Here is a 26,103-nt window from a genome sequence, read left to right on the forward strand (position 1 = left end):
TTGAGCGGTTGTTGAACTGCTGCTGCTGCTGGGTTTAAGAGCCAAGCTGCCGAACCTGCCAACCAATCAGGCAGCTTTCTGTAGGCCAGCTGTGCTCGTTAAGGTTGCCCAGAGACTGGCTCTGCTTTGGGCCCTGCTTCCAGATTGGCGCTGCTACAAGCCCTGACAGTACCACCCTTTCGAGTGCACCTCCTACGGGCCCAGGGCCTGGTTTCTCAGGGGACTACTGAAAAACTCTTGCAATAGGGCCAGGGTGTGGATGTTTATTCCCATGACCGCTAGTCCATTCTGTAACCTTCCCAGTCCACCCCTTTCTGGAGCCTTCCCCTAACTTGCCAAGAGCGGAGGATTCAGTGGACCAAGTACACCTCCTGTCCAGAGAGTGGGCAGTGGAAGGTCAGAGCGGTTTGCTCTGTGTGGGTTCTCAGTGTAGGGGTTTAAAAGTGTGATGTGAAAGCGTGTATCTTCAAGGACTTGGGCAGCCATAACCTGAAAGGCATTGGATTCACACATTGTATAACACTGAAGGGGCTCAGGAATTGGTAGTCTGGCAGATGGGTAGCTAAATTTAAAGTTCTGGGCCGAGAACCTCACCTTGCCCCTATGACCAGATTGGGGGTGGCCCTGATGGCTTCAGTCAGCATGATATTTATTGGCAGACTGGACATGTTCTCTGAGCTCCTGGTGCACCTGGTGTAGGTGAGAGGCTTTGTCAGTGGGGTACAACTGTGGGCATAGCAGAAATAGGAGCTGACACTGATTTAGAAATCCACAAAATTTGTTGCAATTGCCATTTAACTTGTCATGCAGGGGGAAGTTGCTCTCAAGGGGAGTGGGGGTTGGAGCTGAAGACAGCACAGATTGAGCTTGCAGGACTGCATGCTAAACCTACAGGGTAGCAATTTGGGCCTGCAAGGTATAGGGCTCCCACTCTCCCGCTCAGAGAGATATTGGCCTTTCATGCTTCCTGCATCAGCTCTAGTTCTTGTATTGTTTTGTGCTGGGCTGCTCAAACGGTCAGTGACTGGAATATGAGCAGTCGCTGCCTAGTGGTCAGAGCAAGAGTCAGATTAGAACAGCATTTGATAGCCAGGAATTGGAGCCCAGGGTCAGAGCCAGAGTCAGAGGTCAGAAATCAGAGCCAAGGGTCCAGGTTACCTGGAGTGAGGCAAGGCAGGAGCAGGGCTGGGAACGAACAGGAGATATCATAGATATATGTGAATGCTGGGGGCAACTGCTGAACTGCTGCTGCTGCTGGGCTTAAGAGCAGGTCTGCTGATCCTTCCAACCAGTCAGGGTGTGTAGGCAATCAGGCAGCCTACATTAGGTCAGCTGCATTCATTGAGGTTGCCCAGAGAGTGGCTCTACTGCCGGCACTGCTTCCAGAGTGGGTCTGCTGCAGGCCCTGACTCCTGACAAAGGGCAACTGTCAGCACTTTGGTTTTCACGAGGCTCTCTCCATCCTCAGGAGGAACTATCCAATGTCAACCTCACCAAGTTCCGCAAGATCCAGCACGAGCTGGAAGAGGCTGAGGAGCGGGCTGACATTGCAGAGTCCCAGGTCAACAAACTGCGGGTGAAGAGCCGCGAGATTCACAGGAAGATTGAAGGAGAAGAGTGAGGATGTCACCATGCTGTAAAGTGACTGAAGAAATGCACAAAATGTGAATCTCTCTGTCACTTTGTTGTATTTATTGGTTATTCTGTCCTCAGTGTCTAGGAAATAAAGATTGTAGAGATATTTGCATACAAAGAACTAGCCGGGGCTTTTGTTTTTTACAGATTAGCTTTGGGGTCTTATTAAAGTTTGTGCATTATTGAATGCTTAATTTTAACTCTTGTCCTTTGCATGCATCCATTACAACACAGTCTTTAATAACCTGATCACATAGTATTTCTCCCTTATACATTATTACTTTATTCGCTGAGAGGACAAATAGTGTTAAATGTGACACAAAGATTGAGAAAGTGAGTGCTCAAGAGTAAGAAATTGCAAATGTTAGTGTTGAAAGTTCAGCCTAAACCTCTATTCTATTCTATTCTATTCTATTCTATTCTATTCTATTCAGGTTCTTATACCATCCTCATCAACATGGTATCTGAGCATCTTCCAGTAGTGTATTAAGCAATGTGATTTACTCTGCTCACATGTGGTTTGTTCTTTCTCTCAGCTTCTCTCCAGGAAGGAATTGTTCTGCAGAGGAGTCTTTACTTTTGGTAGGGTTTTTGTTGGTGGTGTTTTTACATTAGGTAAAACAGGCCGGAGAAGTGCCTCTGGGACTTGGAGTGGAAGGTGGGGATGTGTGTGATGGTGCTTAGTTCATGGAGGAGTTTGTTCCACAGTCTGGGACCAGCACTCCTCCGGGAGTTCTCAAGATCAAACATGCCCAGGTTTTTAACCTTTCCCCATAGGTCAGATTTCTAAATCTTTTATCATGTTTGTTGCTCTCCTCTGAACTCTCTCCAATTTGTCCTCATCTTTTCTAAAGTGCGGCACTCAGAATTGGACACAATACTCCAGATGAGGTCTCACCTGTGCCAAGAAGAGTGGGACAATTACCTCCCTTACATATGACACATCTGTTAATACACCCCAGAATATTAGCCTTTTTCTCAACTGCATCACATTGTTGGCTCATATTCAATTTGTGATCCACAAGAACCCCCAGAGCCTTTTCAGAAGATCTGCCTAGCCAGTTATTCCCCATTTTATAGTTGTGCATTTCAGTTTTACTTGCCAAGTGAAGTACTTCGTGCTTGCCTTTATTGAATTTCATCTAGTTGAATCCAGACCAATTATATAATTTGTCAAGGTAATGCTGAATTCTAATCCTGTCCTCCAAAGATCTTGCAGCCCCTCCCAGTTTGGTGTCATGGGCAAATTCTATAAGCATGCTCTCCACTCTATTATCCAAGTCATTAATGAAAATATTGACTAGCACCGAACCCAAGACTGACTCCAATAGATACACCATCCCAGTTTAACACTGAACCATTGATAAGTACCCTTTGCGTGCAATCTTTCATCCGGCTGTGCACCTACGTTATAATAATTTCATCTAGACCACATTTCCTTAGTTTGCTTATGAGAATGTCATTGGGGACTGTGACAGAAACCTAACTAAAATCAAGATACATCATGCTTACTGCTTCTCCCCATCCACTAGGCCAGTGACCCTGTCAAAAATGGAAACCAGGTTGGTATGGTATGATTTGTTCTTGACAAATCCTTGCTGGCTATTCCTCATAACCCTGTTTATCCTCTAGGTGCTTACAAATTGATTGTTTAATAATTTGTTCCAGTATCTTTCCAGGTCTTGAAGTTAGGCTGACTGATCTATAATTCCTCAGGTCCTCTTTTCAGAGTAACAGCCGTGTTAGTCTGTATTCGCAAAAAGAAAAGGAGTACTTGTGGCACCTTAGAGACTAACCAGTTTATTTGAGCATAAGCTTTCGTGAGCTACAGCTCACTTCATCGGATGCATACTTTGTTACCCTTCTTAAAGATAGGTACTATATTTGTCCTTCTCCATTCCTCTGTGACTTCATCCGGCCTCCAGGAGTTCACAAAGATAATTATTAATGGTTGCAAGGTTGCTTCAGCTAATTCCTTAATTACCCTAAATTGAATTTCATCAGGCCCCGCTGACTGACTACACACAACTTATCTAAAAATTGGTTAACCTGTTTTTTGCCTATTTTGGCTTGCGTTCCTTCCTCCTTGTTGTTAACATTAAACTGTGCTGAGTATCTGGTTACCATTAACATTTTTAGTGAAGACTAAAGCAAAATAGGCATTAAACACATCAGCCTTCTTGATGTCATCAGTTGTTAGCGTTGCTACCTGCTAAGTAGAGAACCTACACTTCCTTTGTCATTCTCTTGCTCCTAATGTATTTAAAGAACATCTTTTTGCCTTTTATGTCCCTTGCTAAGTATAACTCATTTTGTGGCATAGCCTTTTGATTTTGTTCCTACAAGCTTGTGCTATTCTTTGGTACTCCTCCTTTGCAATTTGTACATGTTTTCACATTTTGTAGGATTTTTTTTTATTTTCAAGTAATTAAATAGCTCCTGATGGAGTCAGATTGGCCTCTTGCTATTCTTGCTAACTTTCCTTAACATCGAAATAGTTGTATGCAGTGTAGTTGTAGCTGTGTTGGTCCCGGGATATTAGAGAGACAAGTTGGGTGAGGTAATATCTTTTATTGGGCCAACTGCTGTTAGTGAGAGAGACAAGCTTTCGAGCCACACAAAGTCTTTTTCAGCAGTTGTGCCTTAACTATTGTCCCCTTGAGAAACTGCCAGCTCTCCTAAATTCCTTTATCTGTTAGACTTTCTTCCTATGGCACCTTACCTACCAGTTCTCTGAGTTTGTTAAAGTCTATTTTTCTAAAGTCCATTGTTCTTTTTCTGCTGCTCTCACTCCTTCTTTTCCTTAGAATCATGAAATCTATCATTTCATGATCACTTTCACCCAAATTGCCTTCCATCTTCAGATTCACTACCGATTCCACCCTGTTGGTCAGGATCAAGTTTAAAATAGCGGTTCCTCTGGTTACTTCCTCCACTTTCTGAAAGAAGAAATTGTCCACAATCCTTTCCAAGAACTTACTGCACATTTTGTGGTTTGCCGTATTACGTTCCCAACAGATGGCTGGGTAGCTGAAGTCCCCCATTACTACCAGGTCTTGTGTTTTGGATATTTCTGTTATTTGTTCTAGAAATGCCTCATCCACTTCTTTTTCCTGATTTGGTGGTCTACCGTGACATCATTCCTATTTTCCCCCCTTTTATCTTTACCTAGAGATTTTCAACTGGTCTACCTCTCACCTCCTTCTGCACCTCAGAACAGATGGATATATTCTTGATGTACAATGCAGCACCTCTTCCCTTTTTCTCCCTTCCTGTCCTTCTTGAACAAGTTATACCCCTCTGTACCAATATTCCAGTCATGACATTGATCCCACCAAGTCTCAGTGACACCAATTAAGTCATAATTTAGCTTATATACTAATACTTCCAGTTCTTCCTGTTTATTCCCCATATGCCTTGCATTTGTGCAGACATCTAAGATGTTGAGCAGATTTTCCCATTGATTTCACTCTTGTTGCTCCTATGACCCTACTGTAATTTTCTATTTCTCCCCCAACATCTAGCTGTCTGTTAAAGTTGCCTTTTTTACACTTACCAGTGGGCTTTTATCACCTGCCCCCTTTGAACCTAAGTAAAAGCCCTCCTCAGTAGGTTGGTGAGTTGGCTCATGAAAAATCTTCTACTGCTTGGTCAGGGGGACCCCATTCCTTTCCAGCAGTCATCCTTCCTGGCACAGCATCCCATGGTTGAGGAAGCCAAAGCCCTCCTGTCAACACCATCTGCGCAGCCATACATTAATTTCCAGGATGCACACATCCCTTCCTGGGCCCTTTTCTTGAACTGGGAGGATGGATGAGAAACAACCTGTGCCCCCAACTCCTTCACCCTCGATCCTAGAGCCCTGTAGTCATTGCTGATCTGCTCAGGGTCATACCTAAATCATACATACATCACTGCATGTAAGTCAAAGCTTATGAATAGCCAAATACCCTAACCACAGAGCCAGAAAAGGACTAAATGTGATAGCATAGAAAAATCCATCCTGCAGATCACAGCGTAGTAAGCCAGCTTCAATTACCAGCAAATTCTTTAATGCACTCACTGTACAAGGAACATGCACAAGGTGCTGGCTTCCAAGCAAGAATATGCCCATTTTGTTATCATATGTCACAGAAGGAGAGTAGGAGCACAAGAAAATGACAAGGCATCCATCATTCCTTCTTGGAACTGTTGCCTTCCCTGATTATTTTAGTTAGCCCTGGGAGGTAAAGCTACATATCAGATTTAAAATTGATCTAGAAGATATATAAGTGGGATCTCTGAATCAGTGTAGTGGAATCTGAATAATCCTCCTCAGTTAACACACACTATGTCTATCATAGGGAGTCCAGAAGTGAAGCTTAAAATAAGAGATAGTTTCTAGCTAAAACTAAACATAAAGGTAGAGTACAGATTAGCAGTCCAAAGTATATAGCTTTGGAGCTCCACAGATTAACAACCGTTTCACCCAGGAAGGAGTGTAAGAGGAGACTAGTGCTCTCATTGTAACAAAATCATACTGATGCTTTTGGGGAGAGACGAGCACTGCAGTGCGCCTCACCAAAATTAAAATCAGAGTGGAAGTTATTCCTTACAATCTTCATGCAGTGCTGGAGAATTTCAATTCTAATGTGACCTGAACAGGAATTAGATCAAAAGTCTAGATGTGGGTTTATACAAGAAATTACAAAGCCCACTTAATGTTACTGTCATGTGACAATGACAAAGAATCACACAGAGTCCTGTTCTTTTAACACGGAAGAATACATTTTAATTAGAATAAGGAAAAAAACCTGATATCCTCCCTCTCTCTCTGATTCACTCCAGAGCTTCCTCCTAGACTAAGAGTTGCCAAACTTTTTCATAGCCATATATTAATAGGATCTTATAGGGAATCCTCCCTCTTCATTCACAACCACAAGTACTGTCTCCTCTTTGCAATTGCATAACAGTCTTGTGGCAACTATAGCAATAGCTGACAGGGAAGAGAAATAGTAGAAAAAATGTCATGTATTTTTAGCTTCTTTTAATGCAGTGTAGCAGTCAAGAATAAGATAGAGACCCCCACACCAGGTGACCAGCACCAGGTGATGCTGTTTCTGACCATAGGGCGGGGCTCAGGAGGGTGGTGACGCTGGTTCTGACCATAGGGCGGGGCTCAGGCGGGTGGTGACGCTGGTTCTGACCATAGGGCGGGGCTCAGGCGGGTGGTGACGCTGGGTCTGGCCAGGGGGCAGGGGCTCAGGCGGTGATGCTGGTTCCAATCACCAGGCAGTGTGGCCTGGCAGGGGCTGTATTCAGATCGACTTATTTGAACCTCGCTGTCTGACAGCAAAGTGGGAAGTGGGCTAGGGCAGGTGGGGAGGGGAGGAGTCGAAGAGTCTGGGTTTCCTGGGAGACTCCTGGGGTTGGGCTCCCTCTCTAGGCCTCCCAGTCAGACGCCTGCCTCTCTCGTTGCTACTGGCAGGCAGTGACTTCTTCTGTCACATGGCAACTTGAAAAGCAGCACTAAAGGGTGACGTCCCAGTCTGCCTCCACTGGGTGGCTGCCAATGGCATGGACCAAGTGACGGCTGTCCCTCCAGGATCTTATCAGGCCAAGGCTCACTAGGTCCCATATTGGGCTGCCCTTCCTTGTCCATTAGTGTAACAGGTAATTGCACTGCCTGCGGGACACCATTCAGTGACTGCCAGCCCCACACTGGGGCCTCACTCCCATTATGGGGAGCGGCTTTAGGGAACTACAGAGCAACTGATTTTGGAGAGAGCAACCCCAGCAAAGTCCCTGCAGCAGGAAAGACACATACTGGGGGAGGAAACAGGGAGAGCAGCCCCTACTGGTGGGAGAGGGTGTCTGCAAATCAGCAATTCCAAGCAGGTCAGCTGGTGTGCAACAGGGGTGGCTTGAAGGGAAATAGTGGTCACTCAGAGCAGACGTGGCACAGCAGGAGGGCAAGGGGAAGGTAACTACTATTCTAACCACAGAGGAAATCTGAAGGAAATGTGGGAATGTGGAAGACTCGCTGAGACTGGGATTTGGCCGGGACACTTATGTTCATGCCCTGATTTTTGTACGGAAGGAGTTAAAAGCCACACAAGATCTTTGAACATCCCACATAGCTGCATAGCATCTTAATTTTATGTCTCATCTGGCAACATAGACATATTTTTGAGGTGTATAATTGCGATCCAGTTTTGTTGTGTTTTGAACAAGCCACAATTCCCACCCCAAAACTGGCCAGGTGCAGGAGAGGACATGAGCTCCTCACTGAGCAGTAGCTTCCTCCTCAGAACTTTTGAATGACTCCCATTGTAAGGAAAAAGCTTATGAATGAGATGGAGAGATAGAAACATCTGAGGATAGATAGATAGCAGTGTATTCTGAACCCTGGTGGGTTAGAACCTGCATTCTTTCTGATGTTTATGTAAAAGAGCGCAAGCATATTCTCCAAATATGTGAATTAATATACTAGTCATTTGCATGAAGTCTCCAGATTTCTGGACCTTCAGCATTAACAGGTATGACTGTTGATGAAAGAGGGCACAGGTGGTACAGGTTGTAGGCTTCAGCATGGCTGAGATGAGCTTTCAGGCCAGTGCTACAGGGTGGCTCACAGCAATACCTCCTCAGTGGTGGCTGACAGGAAAGATGGCACATCCAAAGCCCTGCCTATACTGACAGGCCTGGGAGGGAGGGTATGGAGTGATGTGGGGATTGTGCATGTAGAGTCCATGATAATTGTAGAGACACAGCTAAGGCCAGGCCTGAATGGAAAACAACCATCAATAAAGGTTGTAAACAGATTAAAAAAGACAGACATGAAAAACTGATTGAAAAAAAGGCCAAGCATCATACAAAGTCTTCAGTGGGAGCCTTCACGTTCCTGTGTGATATCTGTTCATGACCTTACTCCCTACAGATCAGACTATACAGTCACAAGAGAACTCATGAGATGCCATGATGGCATAGTTGGATACAACGGAGCCACGCCATGTGCAGTGAGGTGAAAGTCTTGGGAGAACAAGAGCACTGCTTTCGTTCTCAGTTTAGTTTCAGAAAGACAGAATGAAGACAGGAGAAGAGATTAGCCATGACTGATGAGTTAATTGTATGTCATCCCCTTTACTGGGTAATATGAGCACCTGGGATGTGATACTGTTCCATGGCTGGTCTCTGCAATGCAACTCACTACAGAGACTGACACCTAAAAAGTTAGGAACAATATGTGGAATTAAAAATAAAGTTACTGTCACCCTTCAATGTGTTTGCAAGTGGCTCCCAAATACAGCTAGGCAAAATGTTGCTAACAAAACGGGGATTTTTTGGCACAAAAATACAGCTTTTTTGATACCAAACATTTTGTGAATTCATGTAGATTTTGCTGAATTGTTTTGGTCAAAAGAAACCCTTAAAAATCGGAAATGTTTTGATTTGATTTTTTCTAAACAAAAGGTTTCATTTTTTTGTTTCAAAATTTTCTTAAATTGTATTTTGAAAAATTCAAAAACGTTTATAAAGCTCAAAATCTACACAAAACAGTCTTCTTCTTCTTCTTCTTCTTCTGTAAGTATCTGTTTGCGACACTAGGCATGTACTTGGGTGGCTAGTCCTTCTATCCACTTGGCCGCCCTAGCTACAGCTAAACACTGCTCTGATTAGTGCGCTAGCCAAGCTAGTGTGGGTATATTGCCTCGAGTTGGAATTTGTAGCTCCAAGTGTAGATATACTGTTTGTCATTTCTGAGATCAGGACTATTCCAAACCTCTCTCTGATTGCTTTATTGCAGGATTTCCCAGACCACAGTTGCCAAAAGTCTTTATAATAATAAATAATAATAATAACAATAATAACAATTAATAATGATAAACCATTTAATCTCTATCAAGCTCTATGACACAGAAATCTAAAGTGTCACATAGTAAGTCAGTGGCTCAGCCAGAACTAGAAGCCAGCAGTCCCAACTGTGCCCTGCTATAACTACTACAGAGCACTTCCTCTTCAAATTCCCCGTCATAATATTTATAGGAGATTTATTCACATAGCTGGTAAGACAACAAATCTTTCTATATATATCCATGTCTTATATGAATGACAATCATGCTCTGAGTCAAGTTTGCCAAACAATACTTTGCCAAAAATGCCTTGACCTAAGAAAGAGGAGGAGGCTGCTACATGTGCAGATAAGACCCTATAAAAGTGCCCCTAGGATGAATCTGCCTTGTCCTTGCACAGAAAGCTTCAAGGTAGGTGTATGGGGGGATCTGGGCTTGCAGAGAGGAGAAAGTACCCCTGCATTCCACACATCCCACTGCATTCCTGCTGCTGCTAGCACTCATTTCCAGGAGGGATTGGTTCTGTCATCAGGGCTTTTAAATCCATTTTTCAAGGCATCTATACATTTTCAGTCTCCAGTTTATCACTAGAGTTTCATGCAGCAATAAGAAGGGAATTTCTATTTCTATTTTAGAATACTGACCAGCTTCCAGTCTGCATACTAGCCATCTGGTGTCACGAAAGAGGTAAGATCCTGATTTACTAATTCCCAGGGGAGGGTGAGTGACCCTCTAGGGTGGGATTTTTATACAGCTCAATAAGCAGTCATTGTATCCCCTAATATCTATGCCCATTGTGTAAATGCACTGTATATTGCGCTTGGGCTCTCTTGCCCATGACAGGCAGGTCTCCAAAGTGGCTGGACTTGAAGTCACTGACCACTAACGCTGGGCCGGCCAGTGCCCTCTCTGAGATTCCTCTCCTGAATACACACATCACAACGTAATTGTACACAGTGAGCCCCGACACCTCAGCTTGTAGGTCCCTAATAAACCAGGACAGAGTGGCCCAACAGAGGAGACCCACCAGGGACAGAATCTAATTACTTGTCCACAGAATAAATCTATTCTTTTAATGAACGTGTATCCAGAATTTGCTTTTCACCCACACCCCAAACATCACTGACAATAATTTTGCACCAGCTGAAAGAGACACTTCTCTCCGGTAAATGCTAATCAAGTTTTCATCTCGTACTGCGCAGAGTAGTAAGTGGGTGGGACTTAGATGCCATGTGTGAAAATGCCTTCAGAAGAGGGTTTCAGGCAATGTTTAAGGCAGCTGGTGGCCCTTTCACACTGACTCGACCAGTCTGACAGTGCCACTAATGCACTGTATAGTTCTTATGTAGTTAGGTAAGGAAACTATAAAAGGAGTAACGGCAAATAAAGGCATATTGATAATATTTGGTTAACTGGAGTGGGAGAGACAGACAGACAGAGTTTAAATTACATGAGAACCAGTGCTTTATTCTCTAATGCCGGAAAATTCTTTATCAAAAGCAATGACAATAGTAGCCTCCCCTTTGCACCTCTCCCAATATCCACCCTCCTGCTCCCTTTCCCTCATTGTAAGCACACCATACAGTCTAAAACGTAGCTAGAAGAGAGGATGTAAGAGGGCTTTCATATTTCCTAGTATGTTTTTGGCTCTTCCTGGTCCCTCATGTAGGGATCTGCATATGCTATTCCTATCAACAAATGCGGTGGACAGTGGAGTTCATCCCAATGGAACTGCATGGCCCCTAATTATAAAGATCTGAACAGGCAAGATGAAAAAGGGGTGGGAATGAAAAGTGTGATAAAGTGAAGCCCCAAATGAGTGTCTGGGTCTAAAGTGAGTGAGAGAGCCTATCACGCAGCTCTGGCGTTTCTTTCATTCCAGTTCCTGAGTCAAAAAGGTAACATTTTCTCCTCATCAGAGCTCACTGCTGAGCTGCCCTAGATAAACCGCAGCCATGTCGTCGGATGCTGAGATGGCCGTCTTTGGGGTGGCAGCTTCTTTCCTCCGAAAGTCAGAGAAGGAGAGAATTGAGGACCAGAACAAGCCTTTCGATGCTAAGACTTCGGTCTTTGTGGTGCATCCCAAGGAATCCTTTGTGAAAGGCACAATCCAGAGCCGGGAAGGAGGGAAGGTCACAGTCAAGTCTGAGAAAGGAGAAGTGAGTAAAAACAAGGAGTAAGGAACAGCATTTTGTTCCTCCTCTGTTCTTAGCTGATAGAAATGGGTCTCTTCTTTCCTTCCAGACGGTGACTGTTAAGGAAGATCAAATCTTCTCCATGAACCCTCCCAAATATGATAAAATCGAGGACATGGCAATGATGACCCATCTCCATGAACCTGCTGTCCTGTATAACCTCAAAGAGCGTTACGCAGCCTGGATGATCTATGTAAGTACAGGCTGCGCTGGGCATCACAAAATGGGGAAGAGATGGCCAGCCCTCTGTGGAGATAGAGGTGGTTAGGGACTATTTAGAAAAGCTGGACGTGCACAAGTCCATGGGGCCGGACGAGTTGCATCCGAGAGTGCTGAAGGAATTGGCGGCTGTGATTGCAGAGCCATTGGCCATTATCTTTGAAAACTCGTGGCGAACCGGGGAAGACCCGGATGACTGGAAAAAGGCTAATGTAGTGCCAATCTTTAAAAAAGGGAAGAAGGAGGATCCTGGGAACTACAGGCCAGTCAGCCTCACTTCAGTCCCTGGAAAAATCATGGAGCAGGTCCTCAAAGAATCAATCCTGAAGCACTTGCATGAGAGGAAAGTGATCAGGAATAGCCAGCATGGATTCACCAAGGGAAGGTCATGCCTGACTAATCTAATTGCCTTTTATGATGAGATTACTGGTTCTGTGGATGAAGGGAAAGCAGTGGATGTATTGTTTCTTGACTTTAGCAAAGCCTTTGACACGGTCTCCCACAGTATTCTTGTCAGCAAGTTAAGGAAGTATGGGCTAGATGAATGCACTACAAGGTGGGTAGAAAGCTGGCTAGATCGTCGGGCTCAACGGGTAGTGATCAATGGCTCCATATCTAGTTGGCAGCCGGTATCAAGTGGAGTACCCCAAGGGTCGGTCCTGGGGCCGGTTTTGTTCAATATCTTCATAAATGATCTGGAGGACGGTGTGGATTGCACTCTCAGCAAATTTGCGGATGATACTAAACTGGGAGGAGTGGTAGATACGCTGGAGGGGAGGGATAGGATACAGAAAGACCTAGACAAATTGGAGGATTGGGCCAAAAGAAATCTGATGAGGTTCAATAAGGATAAGTGCAGGGTCCTGCACTTAGGACGCAAGAACCCAATGCACAGCTACAGACTAGGGACCGAATGGCTAGGCAGCAGTTCTGCGGAAAAGGACCTAGGGGTACAGTGGACGAGAAGCTGGATATGAGTCAGCAGTGTGCCCTTGTTGCCAAGAAGGCCAATGGCATTTTGGGATGTATAAGTAGGGGCATAGCGAGCAGATCGAGGGACGTGATCGTTCCCCTCTATTTGACATTGGTGAGGCCTCATCTGGAGTACTGTGTCCAGTTTTGGGCCCCACACTTCAAGAAGGATGTGGATAAATTGGAGAGAGTCCAGCGAAGGGCAACAAAAATGATTAGGGGACTGGAACACATGAGTTATGAGGAGAGGCTGAGGGAGCTGGGATTGTTTAGCCTGCAGAAGAGAAGAATGAGGGGGGATTTGATAGCTGCTTTCAACTACCTGAAAGGGGGTTCCAAAGAGGATGGCTCTAGACTGTTCTCAATGGTAGCAGATGACAGAACGAGGAGTAATGGTCTCAAGTTGCAGTGGGGAAGGTTTAGATTGGATATTAGGAAAAACTTTTTCACTAAGAGGGTGGTGAAACACTGGAATGCGTTACCTAGGGAGGTGGTAGAATCTCCTTCCTTAGAGGTTTTTAAGGTCAGGCTTGACAAAGCCCTGGCTGGGATGATTTAACTGGGAATTGGTCCTGCTTTGAGCAGGGGGTTGGACTAGATGACCTTCTGGGGTCCCTTCCAACCCTGATATTCTATGATTCTATGTCTTTCCTGGACTTCCAAACTAACAGCTACACTAAATCATGTGGAAACCAATCTCATTATCTCCCTTTCTTTCAGACCTACTCGGGTCTCTTCTGTGTCACTGTCAACCCCTACAAGTGGCTGCCGGTGTACAACCCAGAAGTTGTGACTGCCTACAGGGGCAAAAAGCGTCAAGAGGCCCCTCCCCACATCTTCTCCATTTCTGACAACGCCTATCAGTTCATGTTAACTGGTGAGTGGCTCAAATCCTGAAAAGTGATTATAGAGTGAAAATTTCATATGAGGAATCACAATCTTCTTTCCGGGAAATATGACATGCAGCTAAAGACACCAAAAACATTCAGAACTAGCAATGTGCAAACACGAATTCATCCAAAGACAAACTGAACCTGACCCAAACATTAGTCCAGCTCACAGAGAACCCAAAGCAAACCTTTTTGGAAGTTCACAAGCGTGTGGTTAATGGAAAAAGTACAGAATGTCCATATCTGCGTCTGCACATTCTGGCTCTAGCTAGGCCCAAAGAAGAACTGTAAAAAATCATGACACTCTGTTCTCAGGAAGCCTGATTCTTCCTGACTTTGCATCGTGTGTGTCATTTACACTTGTGCAAAGTGGTGCATCAGAATTCTCCACTCCCTTACACCTTGTGAGATAATTCACACGCACTTTGCACTTGTTTTGCACTGATGCTATGCAGATGGTTATAAATTGAGGATCAGGTCATTATTCTACATACCCCTTTGCTGTCCTGAGATATAAATAGCTTCATCAGATTTCTGTAAGAGGGAATTCTGTGAAAGGGACATGGGTGTAAGTATCCTGTGATGGCTCTATTGATCTGCATGAGCTTATATTTATTATGGCTAGGATTTTCAAAGAGGCCTAAGGGAGGTAGATGCTGAATTCCTATGGACATTAGTTAGTTGCCGGATGCCCTGAGGCCCCTTTGCAAATCCTAGCACTTATTTGTTTCATTCAGTTTTCAGTGAGTTCAGTGTTACACAGTAACTCTTTTAAGTCTCTTTGGTTCTGTCTCTTTCACAGATCGGGAGAATCAGTCGATCCTCATCACGTATGTATATTTCCCTGCTCCAGTTTTTGCTGGCTTTGCTGTGCACTACAGGAAGAAACTCTTTGGTGATGTGTTCTCTGCTTCTCTGTTTGATTTGACAGCGGAGAATCCGGTGCTGGAAAGACTGTGAACACAAAGCGTGTCATCCAGTATTTTGCAACAATTGCAGTTTCTGGGGAGAAGAAGAAGGAAGAGCCAGGCAAAATGCAAGTGAGTTGGTCATTAGAGAAGGGATTAAATGTTCTGTTCTGAAGCTGCCATTTGGTTTAAAACGACCTTAATTTGACAATAATTGTTACTTTGTAGGGGACCCTTGAAGATCAAATCATCAGCGCCAACCCCCTGCTGGAGGCCTTTGGGAATGCCAAGACCGTGAGGAACGACAACTCCTCTCGTTTTGTAAGTCTTTTTGACAAAATTGTTCCTAGCCACAAGCGCAATGATGGGCCGTATATGTTCCTACCATTACACTGACAATATAAATGTTGGCTGAGTTTTCACACCTGCGGAAGAGACCCCAGGGCAGCTTTGCAAATCCCACTTCTGGAGTCTGTCTCTGAGGGTTTAAACGAAATAACTTTTTTTTCCTTTAAAGGGTAAATTCATCAGAATCCACTTTGGCACCACAGGGAAACTGGCTTCTGCTGACATTGAAACATGTAAGGGACCTCCCTTTAAGGGTCACAATTCTTTGTCTCTCTTTCTTTCTCATGGTGTTTTCTTGTGGCTAATTATACTTTACCTGCCTTGCCAGATCTGCTGGAGAAATCTAGAGTCACTTTCCAGCTCAAGGCGGAAAGAAGCTACCACATATTTTATCAGATCACGTCCAACAAGAAGCCAGAACTAATTGGTAAGAAACGTTTTAATTCTTTTGGTGGAACAGTCACTGATGAACTCGGTAACATGGTCAATTAAATTATATCCATGTATATCCTATTCTTGTTTTCAGAGATGCTTCTGATTACCACCAACCCATATGACTTCCCCTTTGTGAGTCAAGGTGAGATCACTGTAGCCAGCATCGATGACCAGGAAGAGCTGATGGCCACAGATGTAAGTAACACATGAGAATTATCATGTGGAGTGTTAACTTTACTAGAGAAGATATTTACATTACTGATTCTTCTGACAGAGCGCCATTGACATATTGGGTTTCACTGCTGAGGAAAAAACAGCCATTTACAAGCTGACAGGGGCAGTCATGCATTATGGGAACCTGAAATTCAAGCAGAAGCAGCGTGAAGAACAGGCAGAGCCAGATGGCACCGAAGGTATTGGCAAAATCTGTATCTAAACTCTCAACCAATAACCCAGGGCCAGATTTACAGATATGTTCTAGACGTTTCGTGTAACTCTGGCATTGCAAATCCAACTTTAATTTGTTTTAAGCAGATAATTCAGTTGAGTTCCAACCTGCTTTGCATCACTGGAACAGCACATAACAGCCAGAGTTTGCTTCTGAATCTGTCCCTATGGCTGCTGCTATATTAGACACTGATTTGCCACTCCGTCATCAGTTTTACATTGATGTAAATCCACTAATGTCAATGGTGTTGCACTGGTGTAAAGCTAAAATAATGCAGTGAAGAATCCTTCCAATGTCTCTGCTAATGGTGATGAAGAAACAGAGAAGCAAAGGGCCTAAGTTTACATGGCCTGGCACCTAGTCCCTCACTTAGTGAGGGGGGATTTGATAGCAGCCTTCAACTACCTGAAGAGGGGTTCCAAAGAGGATGGAGTTAGGCTGTTCTCAGTGGTGGAAGATGACAGAACAAGGAACAATGGTCTCAAGTTGCAGTGGGGGAGGTCTAGGTTGGATATTAGAAAAAAACTATTTCACTAGGGAGGTGGTGGAATCTCCATCCTTAGAGGTTTTTAAGGCCCGGCTTGACAAAGCCCTGGCTGGGATGATTTGGTTGGGGTTGGCCCTGCTTTGAGCAGGGGGTTGGACTAGATAACCTCCTGAGGTCTCTTCCAACCATAGTCTTCTGTGATTATGCCTTGCAAAGTGTATATAAAATGTTGCTTCCAGGATATGTGAGCAGAGAGTTCTGAACTAGCAGGGTGTCACATCCAATTTGCACTCACTTTGTATGAGGTGGCAGGCAGTGGAGAATGAGGCTCTTAGGCACTGACCCTGAGCTTCATTTGGGCTGAGCCTGGCAGATCTCAGGAAGGGCAAGGTTGGCAGTGAACCACCTCTGAAGTCCCTGGCATTCTCCAGCTTGCTGGGGCCAACCCTGCTGACTAACATAAGCTGGTATGGCCAGAGAGCTGCTGTAATCTAGGCTCAACTATACCAGCCCCCAGGGGCTGTTTTTTCAGTGGAGAATATCTATGATACTGCAGCAGTCCTGCCATAATCCCTTTGTCGGGAGCACTGCTGGGACGCCCCATAGCTGATGGGCTGCAAGGGGAGCACTGAAGAGCTGTTCCAGCTGCTTTATACCTTCCAAGGAAGTCCCTTATGCTGAGGATATTTCCCAGTGCTTGAAACTGTCTGGTTTATGGCATTTTATGCCAGTAGCGGTGGTGTAAAGGCAAAGCAGCTGAGGCCAGAATTGAGGTCCTAGGGTTTGAGATCCTTCCGTTAGATAAAAAGATAGAAGCCACTTGTTGTCTCTGAAGAGTGAGAGTCTGTGCTCTGCCCAGGATTCTGATCTTCCTCTCTCTAGGATGTATGTCTCTGGAAGGGAATATAGGAGTGGCTCTATAAATACACATTATTTCATGGTCAGTTGTTCACTTTGTCAAAAGCTAACTGCTCTTTACAGAGTGAAAACGCTTCACTTTCTTTAGAGGATTGGGATCTAAGGGCAAATGCAAACAAAACATGACCATTATAGACCTGGTCATGATATATTCAATAATGGCATTACATGCTGTTATTAATAACAAAATCATTTAAGTAATTTAGCCAATGCTGGAGGCCATAGGAGCTGTGGGAGCTGAAGTCAATGGAATTGCACGGGGTTAGGTCAGGTCAGTGTTTGGCCATTAGCCTGTTTCCTTCTGATCATTCAGAAATTAGAATCCCTGGACAAGCTGCACAGTAAAGTGGCAAAGAAAGAACTTCAAAGCCATCTTTTCATTCTGTCTGTTCATCGGCTTCTTTCTCCTTAAAAATTGTTTTTATTTGGCCCTTATGAGGTATTTGTGAACAAATTCTTACAATCATTTGATGTACAGACCCGCTCAATCAAATGCAAAACAATTAATCGAGAAATCAAGAAATAAAGGAAGATCTAAACTCCATAATTACTGGAGTTATTAATAGATGTGGTAGCTGGTAAAACACAAACAGATCTCATTACTCTTTTCTAGTCATTATAAAAGACACCAAAGCCTATCTTTGAGCTACTAATTCATTCCTCTCCTTATTTAGTGGCTGACAAAGCAGCCTATCTGATGAATCTGAACTCAGCTGACCTGCTCAAAGCCATGTGTTACCCCCGAGTCAAGGTTGGGAATGAATATGTGACCAAAGGTCAAACCGTGCAGCAGGTAACAATTGGTGATCTAGAACTCCTGGTTTGAATTAACACACCCGGGTTTCTTCTTCTGCTTTGTATGGTAACTCCAGTCCCTCTCCTACTGGTTTAGGTGCACAATTCGGTGGGTGCTCTGGCAAAGGCGGTCTATGAGAAGATGTTCCTGTGGATGGTTGTTCGTATCAACCAGCAGCTGGATACCAAGCAGCCCAGACAGTACTTCATTGGTGTCCTGGACATTGCTGGCTTTGAGATCTTTGATGTAAGGAGCAGGGATTTGACAGCAGGTTCCTGGAAGGGACACTCAGGGGTTCTGAGAACTTTGAGGGTTTTTTTAACATTGTATATTTTTTATTTAAATAATTTCCTGGAAAAGCCTGACTTTTCTGCAGAAACAGTGTCTCTTGATCTTACACTAAGGCAGCATGACCCTCTAATGAGTCCATTTTTTGATAGACTTGTGTGGTACATGTAGAAATGACAACTGCATTGAAAGTGCATTCAAATTGTTAACAGGTGGTGCCTAATAGAAAATAAATGATTGTGTATCTAACACAAATTATTGTAGGTGTTTATGGCACCTAGTGGGCAGCTCGCTATTTCCCAGGCAGGCTTGGGGCTGAGGGTTTGGAAATGTGCCAATAGGCCAGAGGGCTGAGAGCTCGGAAGGGGTTAGCCAGGTTCAGACCCAAATGCCTGGTCATGGATCAGGGCCAAGAGTTGAGAAATGCCCAAGTAGGCTTGGGTCCCAGAGCACAGAAATACCTGGAGAAGCCTGGGCCTGACACTGCAGAAATGTCTTGGCAGAGCTGAGAATAGAACTCCCAAAACATCTGGCTGGCTCTAGGGAGAGGAATTCAGAAAGTCTCCCAGGATTTGCTACACAATAGTAGTATTGTTCTTCATAATTTAGCTTTTTCACATACACATTGAAAGTAATTCTTTGCATTTTTGTAGTTCAACAGCCTGGAGCAGCTGTGCATCAACTTCACCAATGAGAAACTGCAACAGTTTTTCAACCACCACATGTTTGTGCTGGAGCAGGAGGAGTACAAGAAGGAAGGGATCGAATGGGAGTTCATTGACTTTGGGATGGACCTGGCTGCCTGCATTGAGCTCATTGAGAAGGTATCTTTTCAATTCAAATGCCTTATATGTTCAAGAATTCTTTAATTACTGTGGGTTACATTGAATTTTAGATGGATTTTCCATGCTGAGGGCCATAAATATCTTGACCCATAATGTTCTAATTTTTTACTCTGAAACATTAAGGAGACCACACACAGCTTTATGACACCCTCTTTTTTCCAAGAGTGGAAATCAGGTTGGCCAGCTTTTAATCCACTCAATGTGTGCCATGTTAATTTAAATCTTTCTAGTTTTGTAATCAAAATGTCATGAGTACAAGACCAAATGACTTACAGAAATGTAAGTATATTACATCAACACTATTACCTGTCCTCCACCGCACTAGTAATATCCTCTTTTTAACTAAACCAAGAGATGGTCACATTGTTGCATCCAGAAAATCCTCATGTAATCTCTCTCTCTCTTCTCCCATCCCCCTTCTTATCTGTTGCTGTGTCTTTCAGCCAATGGGTATTTTCTCCATCCTGGAAGAGGAGTGCATGTTCCCCAAGGCGACTGATATATCTTTCAAGAACAAGCTCTATGACCAGCATCTTGGCAAGTCCAACAACTTCCAGAAGCCCAAGCCTGTCAAAGGAAAGGCTGAGGCCCACTTCGCCCTGGTGCACTATGCTGGCACTGTGGACTACAACATCAATGGCTGGCTTGAGAAGAACAAAGATCCCCTGAATGAAACCGTCATTGGGCTGTACCAGAAATCATCAATGAAAACACTGGCTTTGCTCTTTGCCACGTATGGTGGAGATGCAGGTAATTTCTGTGAAATCCATATTTTAATTGTTTCATAGATAGGATTAATAGAATATCAGGGTTGGAAGGGACCTCAGGAGGTCATCTAGTCCAATCCCCTGCTCAAAGCAGGACCAATCCCCAATTTTTGCCCCAGATCCCTAAATGGCCCCCTCAAGGATTGAACTCACAACCCTGGATTTAGCAGGCCAATGCCCAAACCACTACTGATTCCTCTAGAATCCCTACGAGTTCTAATCTAGTGGCACACTGTAGAGAGTGAGAAGTCATCTTCTGTCTGTGGCTTGGTCTTATTAACAAGGAAATAAAAAATCTGATCAAGTGTAGCTCAAGCCTCTTCCTTAGTATTGTCAAGACTGTGCGTTGCACACCCTAGATCCTCTTTCTCCAGACAGTCACTCCGACCTCCCTTACATATGGGTGTGATAGTAGGGCTGTCAAGCAATAAAAAAAATTTATCATGATTAATCGCATGATTATAAAAATTAATTGTGATTAATCGTGCGATTAATCACACTGCTAAACAATAATGGAATACCATTTATTTAAATATTTTTGGATGTTTTCTACCTTTTCAAATACATTGGTTTCAATTACAACACAGAATACAAAGTGTACAGTGCTCACTTTATATTTATTTTTGAGTGCTGTAGCTATCTTTAGAAATGTCACATTAGTACCTGCTTTGTGTTTTGTCAAATCTGCAGTGAAAGTGTTCTTAAAATGAACAACATGTGCTGGGTCATCATCCGAGACTGCTATAAAATGAAATATATGTCAGAATGTGGGTAAAACAGAGCAGGGTACATACAATTCTCCCCCAAGGAGTTCAGTCACAAATTTAATTAACGCATTATTTTTTTAATGAGCATCATCAGCATGGAAACATGTCATCTGGAATGGTGGCCCAAGCATGAAGGGGCATATGATCGTTGAGCATATCTGGCACATAAATACCTTGCAATGTCAGCTACAAAAGTGCCATGCAAATGCCTGTTCTCACTTTCTGGTGACATTGTTAATAAGAAGTGGACAGCATTATATCCTATAAATGTAAACAAACTTGTTTGTCTTAGCGATTGGCTGAACAAGAAGTAGGACTGAGTGGACTTGTAGGCTCTGAAGTTTTACATTGTTTTGTTTCTGAGTGCAGTTATCTAACAAAAAAATCTACATTCGTAAGTTGCACTTTCATGACAAAGAGATTTCACTACAGTACTTCTATGAGGTGAATTGCAAAACACTATTTCTTTTGTTTAGCATTTTTACAGCGCAAATATTTGTAATAAAAAATAATATACACTGATTTCAACTACAACACAGAATACAGTATATACGAAAACGTAGAAGAACATCCAAAATATTTAATAAATGTTAATTGGTATTCTATTGTTTAACACTGCAATTAAAGCTGCGATTAAGCGTGATTAATTTTTTTAATTGCGATTAATTTTTTTGAGTTAATTGCGTGAGTTAACCGTGACTAATCGACAGTCCTAATAATGAGCTGTCTGCTGTAGCAGAAACCATTAGCCCTTTCTCAGCCTGACCAATGTTTATTAACAGGGTTGGCTGTTACAGGCAAACACCACCAGCCTGTGAGAGTAACTGTTCAAACCCCAAAGTGCGTCCTTTTAATTTTGTCCTTTTTGTGTGTGATTCAGAGGGTGGTGGCAAGAAGGGAGGCAAGAAGAAGGGTTCTTCTTTCCAGACCGTCTCTGCTCTTTTCAGGGTACAGTACATTGTTCATTATTGCATTCTCTGTGATGGTGGGTAGGAAATTCCCTTTACATCTAAAAAGTCTATTTTCCCAATGGTCTCAGTTATGAACTTTTTAAGTTAAAAAGCCTCTTTCAGTTGCTCTTAAAGGGCCTGATCCAAAGCCCATCGAAATCAGTGGAAAGACACCCAGCTTTGGATGATGTCTAAAGTACTTGGGACAGATTCCGTTCTCATTTACACAGGATTAAACCAATAGGGCTAAATTTACCCCCTACTGTGGCCACTATGTACTAGGATTAGTAGGCCTGGCTGCCCACCTTAGGCTGGCTGCCTGCCGAGCATGGGGGAAAGTGCAGAAGGAGTAGGGCCAGCACAGTGGGTCCGAGACCATCTGCTTTCCAGCAACTGGCACAGGGGATATGGTGGAGGGAAAGCGGCATGGTTCAGCTAATGTCTGGAAGCGAGAACAGGCTGTTGGTGCTATGGGCAGTAGGCACATCTTAGAACTGCCCAGGGATTGCTTTGAACTGTGTCTCGGGGCAGCCTTTGTAGCTAACAATGCAGCCTCCCTCCTGATTTGTGCCAAGTACAGCAGCGTCAGATCTGAGGAGATGGCTCATAGTAACTCCATTTCTATTCCGTGGCAGAGTTACTCTGAATATACCTAGGTGTAATGGAAAGCAGAGTCTGTCCTTTTGTCTCCTCTCCCAGGATGAAGATGTCAGAAACAAATATGTCAAATCAAATTAGTCTTAAGAGAACCGCCCCCGAGATGCTGTTATAGAATTTAATATTCCCCTTCCTCCTTCTTTCGCTTTCAGTGGAAATTGTTACAGGGTCATGTGCAGCCTTCCACTCAGCTCTGGATTTCAGGGATGTTAATGGCCCATACTGCCTACATTTCAAACACCTGAAAACACAGAAGTGTGTCATTTGTTAGCCTCTTCTGCCACTGCATCTGCCCCCTTCCTCTCCCATTCCCGCTGCATTTTCCAATATAATCAACAGAAAGAAATACCTTGTTCAGAATGACGGCCTGATGTTTGCAGATAATCGTCTTTCTCTGAAAATTTCCTCTTTTGGCTTCCATAACAGCCCTTGTGGCCATTTCCCATTAGTTTCTGGTCCTGTCTTAGTAGCCTTTTCCAGCTTGCTCAAGTAGTGCTACTTTCAGAGTTTTATATGTCACTTTAATGACCGTGTTCAAGATCCAAAGAAAGAGGGCACCTTAGGTTAGAATGACCCCAGCTGGGAAGTTTTGCAAGCTAGTCTGATTACATTGGTAATGGGTTTACTGCGTCTATCGGTGCAGATACAGATGCAACTTTGATTAACTTAAACTTTTGCTTATGGTCTCACAGGAGAATTTAAACAAGCTGATGAGCAATCTGAGAAGCACTCATCCTCACTTTGTGCGATGCATCATTCCCAATGAAACGAAGACCCCCGGTAAGAAGCGCCAGTGTACAGAGATCTTAGTGAGATGCAGCCATTCCCTCCGGGCTGCACAATAAGGTACTAATTCATGCTGTGATTTGTTAAGGTGCCATGGAACATGAACTCGTACTACACCAGCTAAGGTGTAACGGCGTGCTGGAAGGGATCAGAATTTGCAGGAAAGGATTCCCCAGCAGAGTCATTTACGCAGACTTTAAACAGAGGTCAGACTCCTCCAATCCCTGTTCCATTTTCTCTCTGTGTGGAATAGCTTGCCTTTTCTAACTACTTTAACTATTGTAGTCACTGCAGTGCCCACACATGCTTTGTGTGTAGAAGAAATTTAGGACCAAAATGGTGTAGTCCAAAAAGCAGCAAAAATGCCACACTTTTCCTGTGTGTGGGGAGGGGAATGGGCTGGGTGAGCCATGGAGTGGCCATGCTAGGTGACTATGTAGCCCTTTAAATACCATAAAGCTGAATTTCATGATGGGTCTGTCTGTGGGACCTCAGAATAGGGGCTTCATGGGAGGACAAAGGCAGTGACAGAGACATGGCCAGTGTGGCCAGAATTGTGAGCAATGTGAGCTTCTTCATATTTTGTTTTCTCCCACAGATATAGGGTTTTAAATGCAAGTGCCGTTCCAGAAGGACAGTTCATGGACAGCAAGAAGGCTTCTGAGAAACTACTTGGGTCCATTGATGTTGATCACACCCAGTATAAATTTGGTCACACCAAGGTACAATCACTTTTTGATTCAAACACCGTCTATTTGTATTTTGTACAGAATGAAAGTGATTGTCTTTAACATTCTCTTCCTCAAGGTGTTCTTCAAAGCAGGACTTCTGGGTCTTCTAGAGGAGATGAGAGATGATAAACTGGCACAGCTTATCACCCGCACACAAGCCATGTGTCGTGGCTTCCTGATGAGAGTGGAATTCAAGAAAATGATGGAAAGAAGGTAGAAATGTACTGCATTTGATCTGTTGGGTTTGTGTCACCCCACAGAGGTGAAATGAACAGAATTGGAGGGGTGGATTCTGTTTAACTTAGATCTCATTAATCCACTGTATGCGTGAGCACTTGGGAGTAGAGCTGGGTGAAAATTTTCAGACAAATAGTTCGTTTGCTGAAAAATGCAGTTTCAGGTTGACCTAAACTAGTCACAAAATTGCTGATAGTTTAGTCCCAAAAACTGGGGCTAGAGTCACCAGGAAACTTCAATGCTATATATAGACACCCAGAGGAGAAGGTAGAGACATAGCGCCATATCCACCTACCCCTGTGGTCTGGGAATCTAGCCCTTCTTTTCCTTTGCTTTTATTAAATGAAAGTTTAAAAAGCCTGAACTCAAACGAAAAAGTTTTATTCAATCTTAAATGAAATTTTCCACCGTTTTCAATTCACTGAAAATTCAGAAAAACATTAGTTTTGGTTTAACCCAAACTGAATTTTTTTTTATTTTATTTTTCGGAACTGCCAGTGAACCAATGAATCAATTATTTGCCCAGCTCTATCTGGGAGTGTGAATCGGTATAACTGGTATACCAAGGAGCAAGAAGAAGGTGTAATAAAGTGTGTGTTAGACTAGGGGTGGCCAACTTTAACTTACACCTTCCAGTTGGGTACTTTTATGCTAAATTCTCTTTGGCTCCTCAGCATGTGAGTTACACCAGTTCAGAGTCCCTTAGACTCCAAAACACTCATCAGAGGGAGTGGGTCAGTTACAGATGTGATGTGTAAAGAGGGAGCAAAAGTTCATTCCGGTTTGTGAGCGTGAGTCAAGACTTTAGTTCAACATGCACACTGAGGAGACCGACAGTGGAGTTTTACTCCCCCTAGACTTTCTGAGGCTCAAGCAGGTCCAGAGTCTGTAACCCTTAGAGTAGTATGTTTTCATGTGAGTGGCCCCATTTGAACTCAAATGAGGCTACTTGGCTGAATAAATTCTACTCACAATTAGTAGAATTGCAGTATCTGGCCTTTGGATTCACCTCTGAATTTGGCCCATAACATTGACCATATATTCTGATGACATTATAGAGAGTCCATCTTCTGTATCCAATACAATGTTCGCTCATTCATGAATGTCAAGCACTGGCCCTGGATGAAGCTGTACTTCAAGATCAAGCCCTTGCTGAGGAGTGCTGAAGCTGAGAAGGAGATGGCCAACATGAAGGAAGAGTTTGAGAAAACGAAGGAGGAGCTTGCTAAGTCTGAGGCAAAAAGGAAAGAACTGGAGGAGAAAATGGTGACTCTGCTGCAAGAGAAAAACGACCTGCAGCTCCAAGTGCAGTCTGTGAGTATCACCAGTGCATTCAACCCTTATTGCACAGTAGAAAGGTCCAAGCTGAAACTTCCAAATGCAACTTTCCTATGAAGCATCCCATTAATAGCACTGGGATCAGTGTTTGGCCAAGATAAAATATTTCCCGTGTTTAAAATGTAAAGTATCAAAAAGAAAGTATAGGTGTATAAATAAATAAATAGCAATACTCCCAGCCACATATGACAGGTCATGCCCTAAAACAAGGTGAGAGCAAGCAAATTTGGAGAAGCAAAGTTATGCTCTTTAAATATGTCTGCCTCATCCATGGCAACTTAGGCTACACCTACAGTACAAACTATGGTTGGTGGCCTGTAAGGGTACACGTGGCTACCCATGGCAGTGAAAAGCAGGCTACAGCCACATTGCAGTGTGCAGCTACATGTGTCGTGTGAGGCTCTGGCAGAGAGTAGACAGCAGGAAAAGGTTTCAGCTGCCGCTCCCCTGCTAGAGCCTTTCCCTGCTGGTGGAGTCCTTCCGTGTGGGGAAAGCAGAGGACAGCAATGTAAGCAGGGAGGCCCGGCTTAGGCAAGTAGAGAACCGTGTATTTGCGTGAGGACATACCCACACCCTTCAGGCATGTCTGTACTCTACTTGCCTCAGCCTGGCCTCACTGTCTACACTGCTATTTGTTACCCATGCTAGGGGCTA

At 43.7% G+C, this 26,103-nt stretch overlaps 2 protein-coding genes across 3 annotated transcripts in view; both read left to right on the forward strand.

The window, feature by feature from the left end:
- Positions 1–1,695, forward strand: part of LOC140898372 (myosin heavy chain, skeletal muscle, adult) — a 33,393-nt gene extending 31,698 nt beyond the window's left edge. Inside the window, exon 38 of the mRNA XM_073312109.2 lies at positions 1,469–1,695. Within this exon, the coding sequence (XP_073168210.1) occupies positions 1,469–1,621 (153 nt within the window). The 3' untranslated portion in view covers positions 1,622–1,695. The remainder of the gene's footprint in view (positions 1–1,468) is intronic.
- A 9,727-nt stretch (positions 1,696–11,422) lies between these two features.
- Positions 11,423–26,103, forward strand: part of LOC140898371 (myosin-1B) — a 34,040-nt gene continuing 19,359 nt past the window's right edge. The window contains exons 1-21 of one of the 2 annotated variants that reach the window (XM_078848793.1): positions 11,423–11,626; positions 11,712–11,855; positions 13,574–13,730; positions 14,546–14,573; positions 14,675–14,783; positions 14,880–14,972; positions 15,169–15,232; positions 15,328–15,426; positions 15,526–15,629; positions 15,709–15,847; positions 17,962–18,080; positions 18,180–18,329; positions 19,025–19,195; positions 19,660–19,954; positions 20,222–20,241; positions 21,633–21,698; positions 23,050–23,137; positions 23,232–23,349; positions 23,742–23,865; positions 23,951–24,087; positions 25,170–25,425. In XM_078848793.1, coding sequence (XP_078704919.1) covers positions 11,423–11,626; positions 11,712–11,855; positions 13,574–13,730; positions 14,546–14,573; positions 14,675–14,783; positions 14,880–14,972; positions 15,169–15,232; positions 15,328–15,426; positions 15,526–15,629; positions 15,709–15,847; positions 17,962–18,080; positions 18,180–18,329; positions 19,025–19,195; positions 19,660–19,954; positions 20,222–20,241; positions 21,633–21,698; positions 23,050–23,137; positions 23,232–23,349; positions 23,742–23,865; positions 23,951–24,087; positions 25,170–25,425 — 2,685 coding nt within the window. Of the gene's footprint in view, positions 11,627–11,711; positions 11,856–13,573; positions 13,731–14,545; positions 14,574–14,674; positions 14,784–14,879; positions 14,973–15,168; positions 15,233–15,327; positions 15,427–15,525; positions 15,630–15,708; positions 15,848–17,961; positions 18,081–18,179; positions 18,330–19,024; positions 19,196–19,659; positions 19,967–20,221; positions 20,242–21,630; positions 21,699–23,049; positions 23,138–23,231; positions 23,350–23,741; positions 23,866–23,950; positions 24,088–25,169; positions 25,426–26,103 lie in introns of both variants that reach the window. The other variant, XM_073312108.2, reaches the window with a different exon arrangement.

This window comes from Lepidochelys kempii, chromosome 14, assembly GCF_965140285.1.
Source record: "Lepidochelys kempii isolate rLepKem1 chromosome 14, rLepKem1.hap1, whole genome shotgun sequence".
In the NCBI taxonomy this organism is placed as follows: Eukaryota; Metazoa; Chordata; order Testudines; family Cheloniidae; genus Lepidochelys; species Lepidochelys kempii.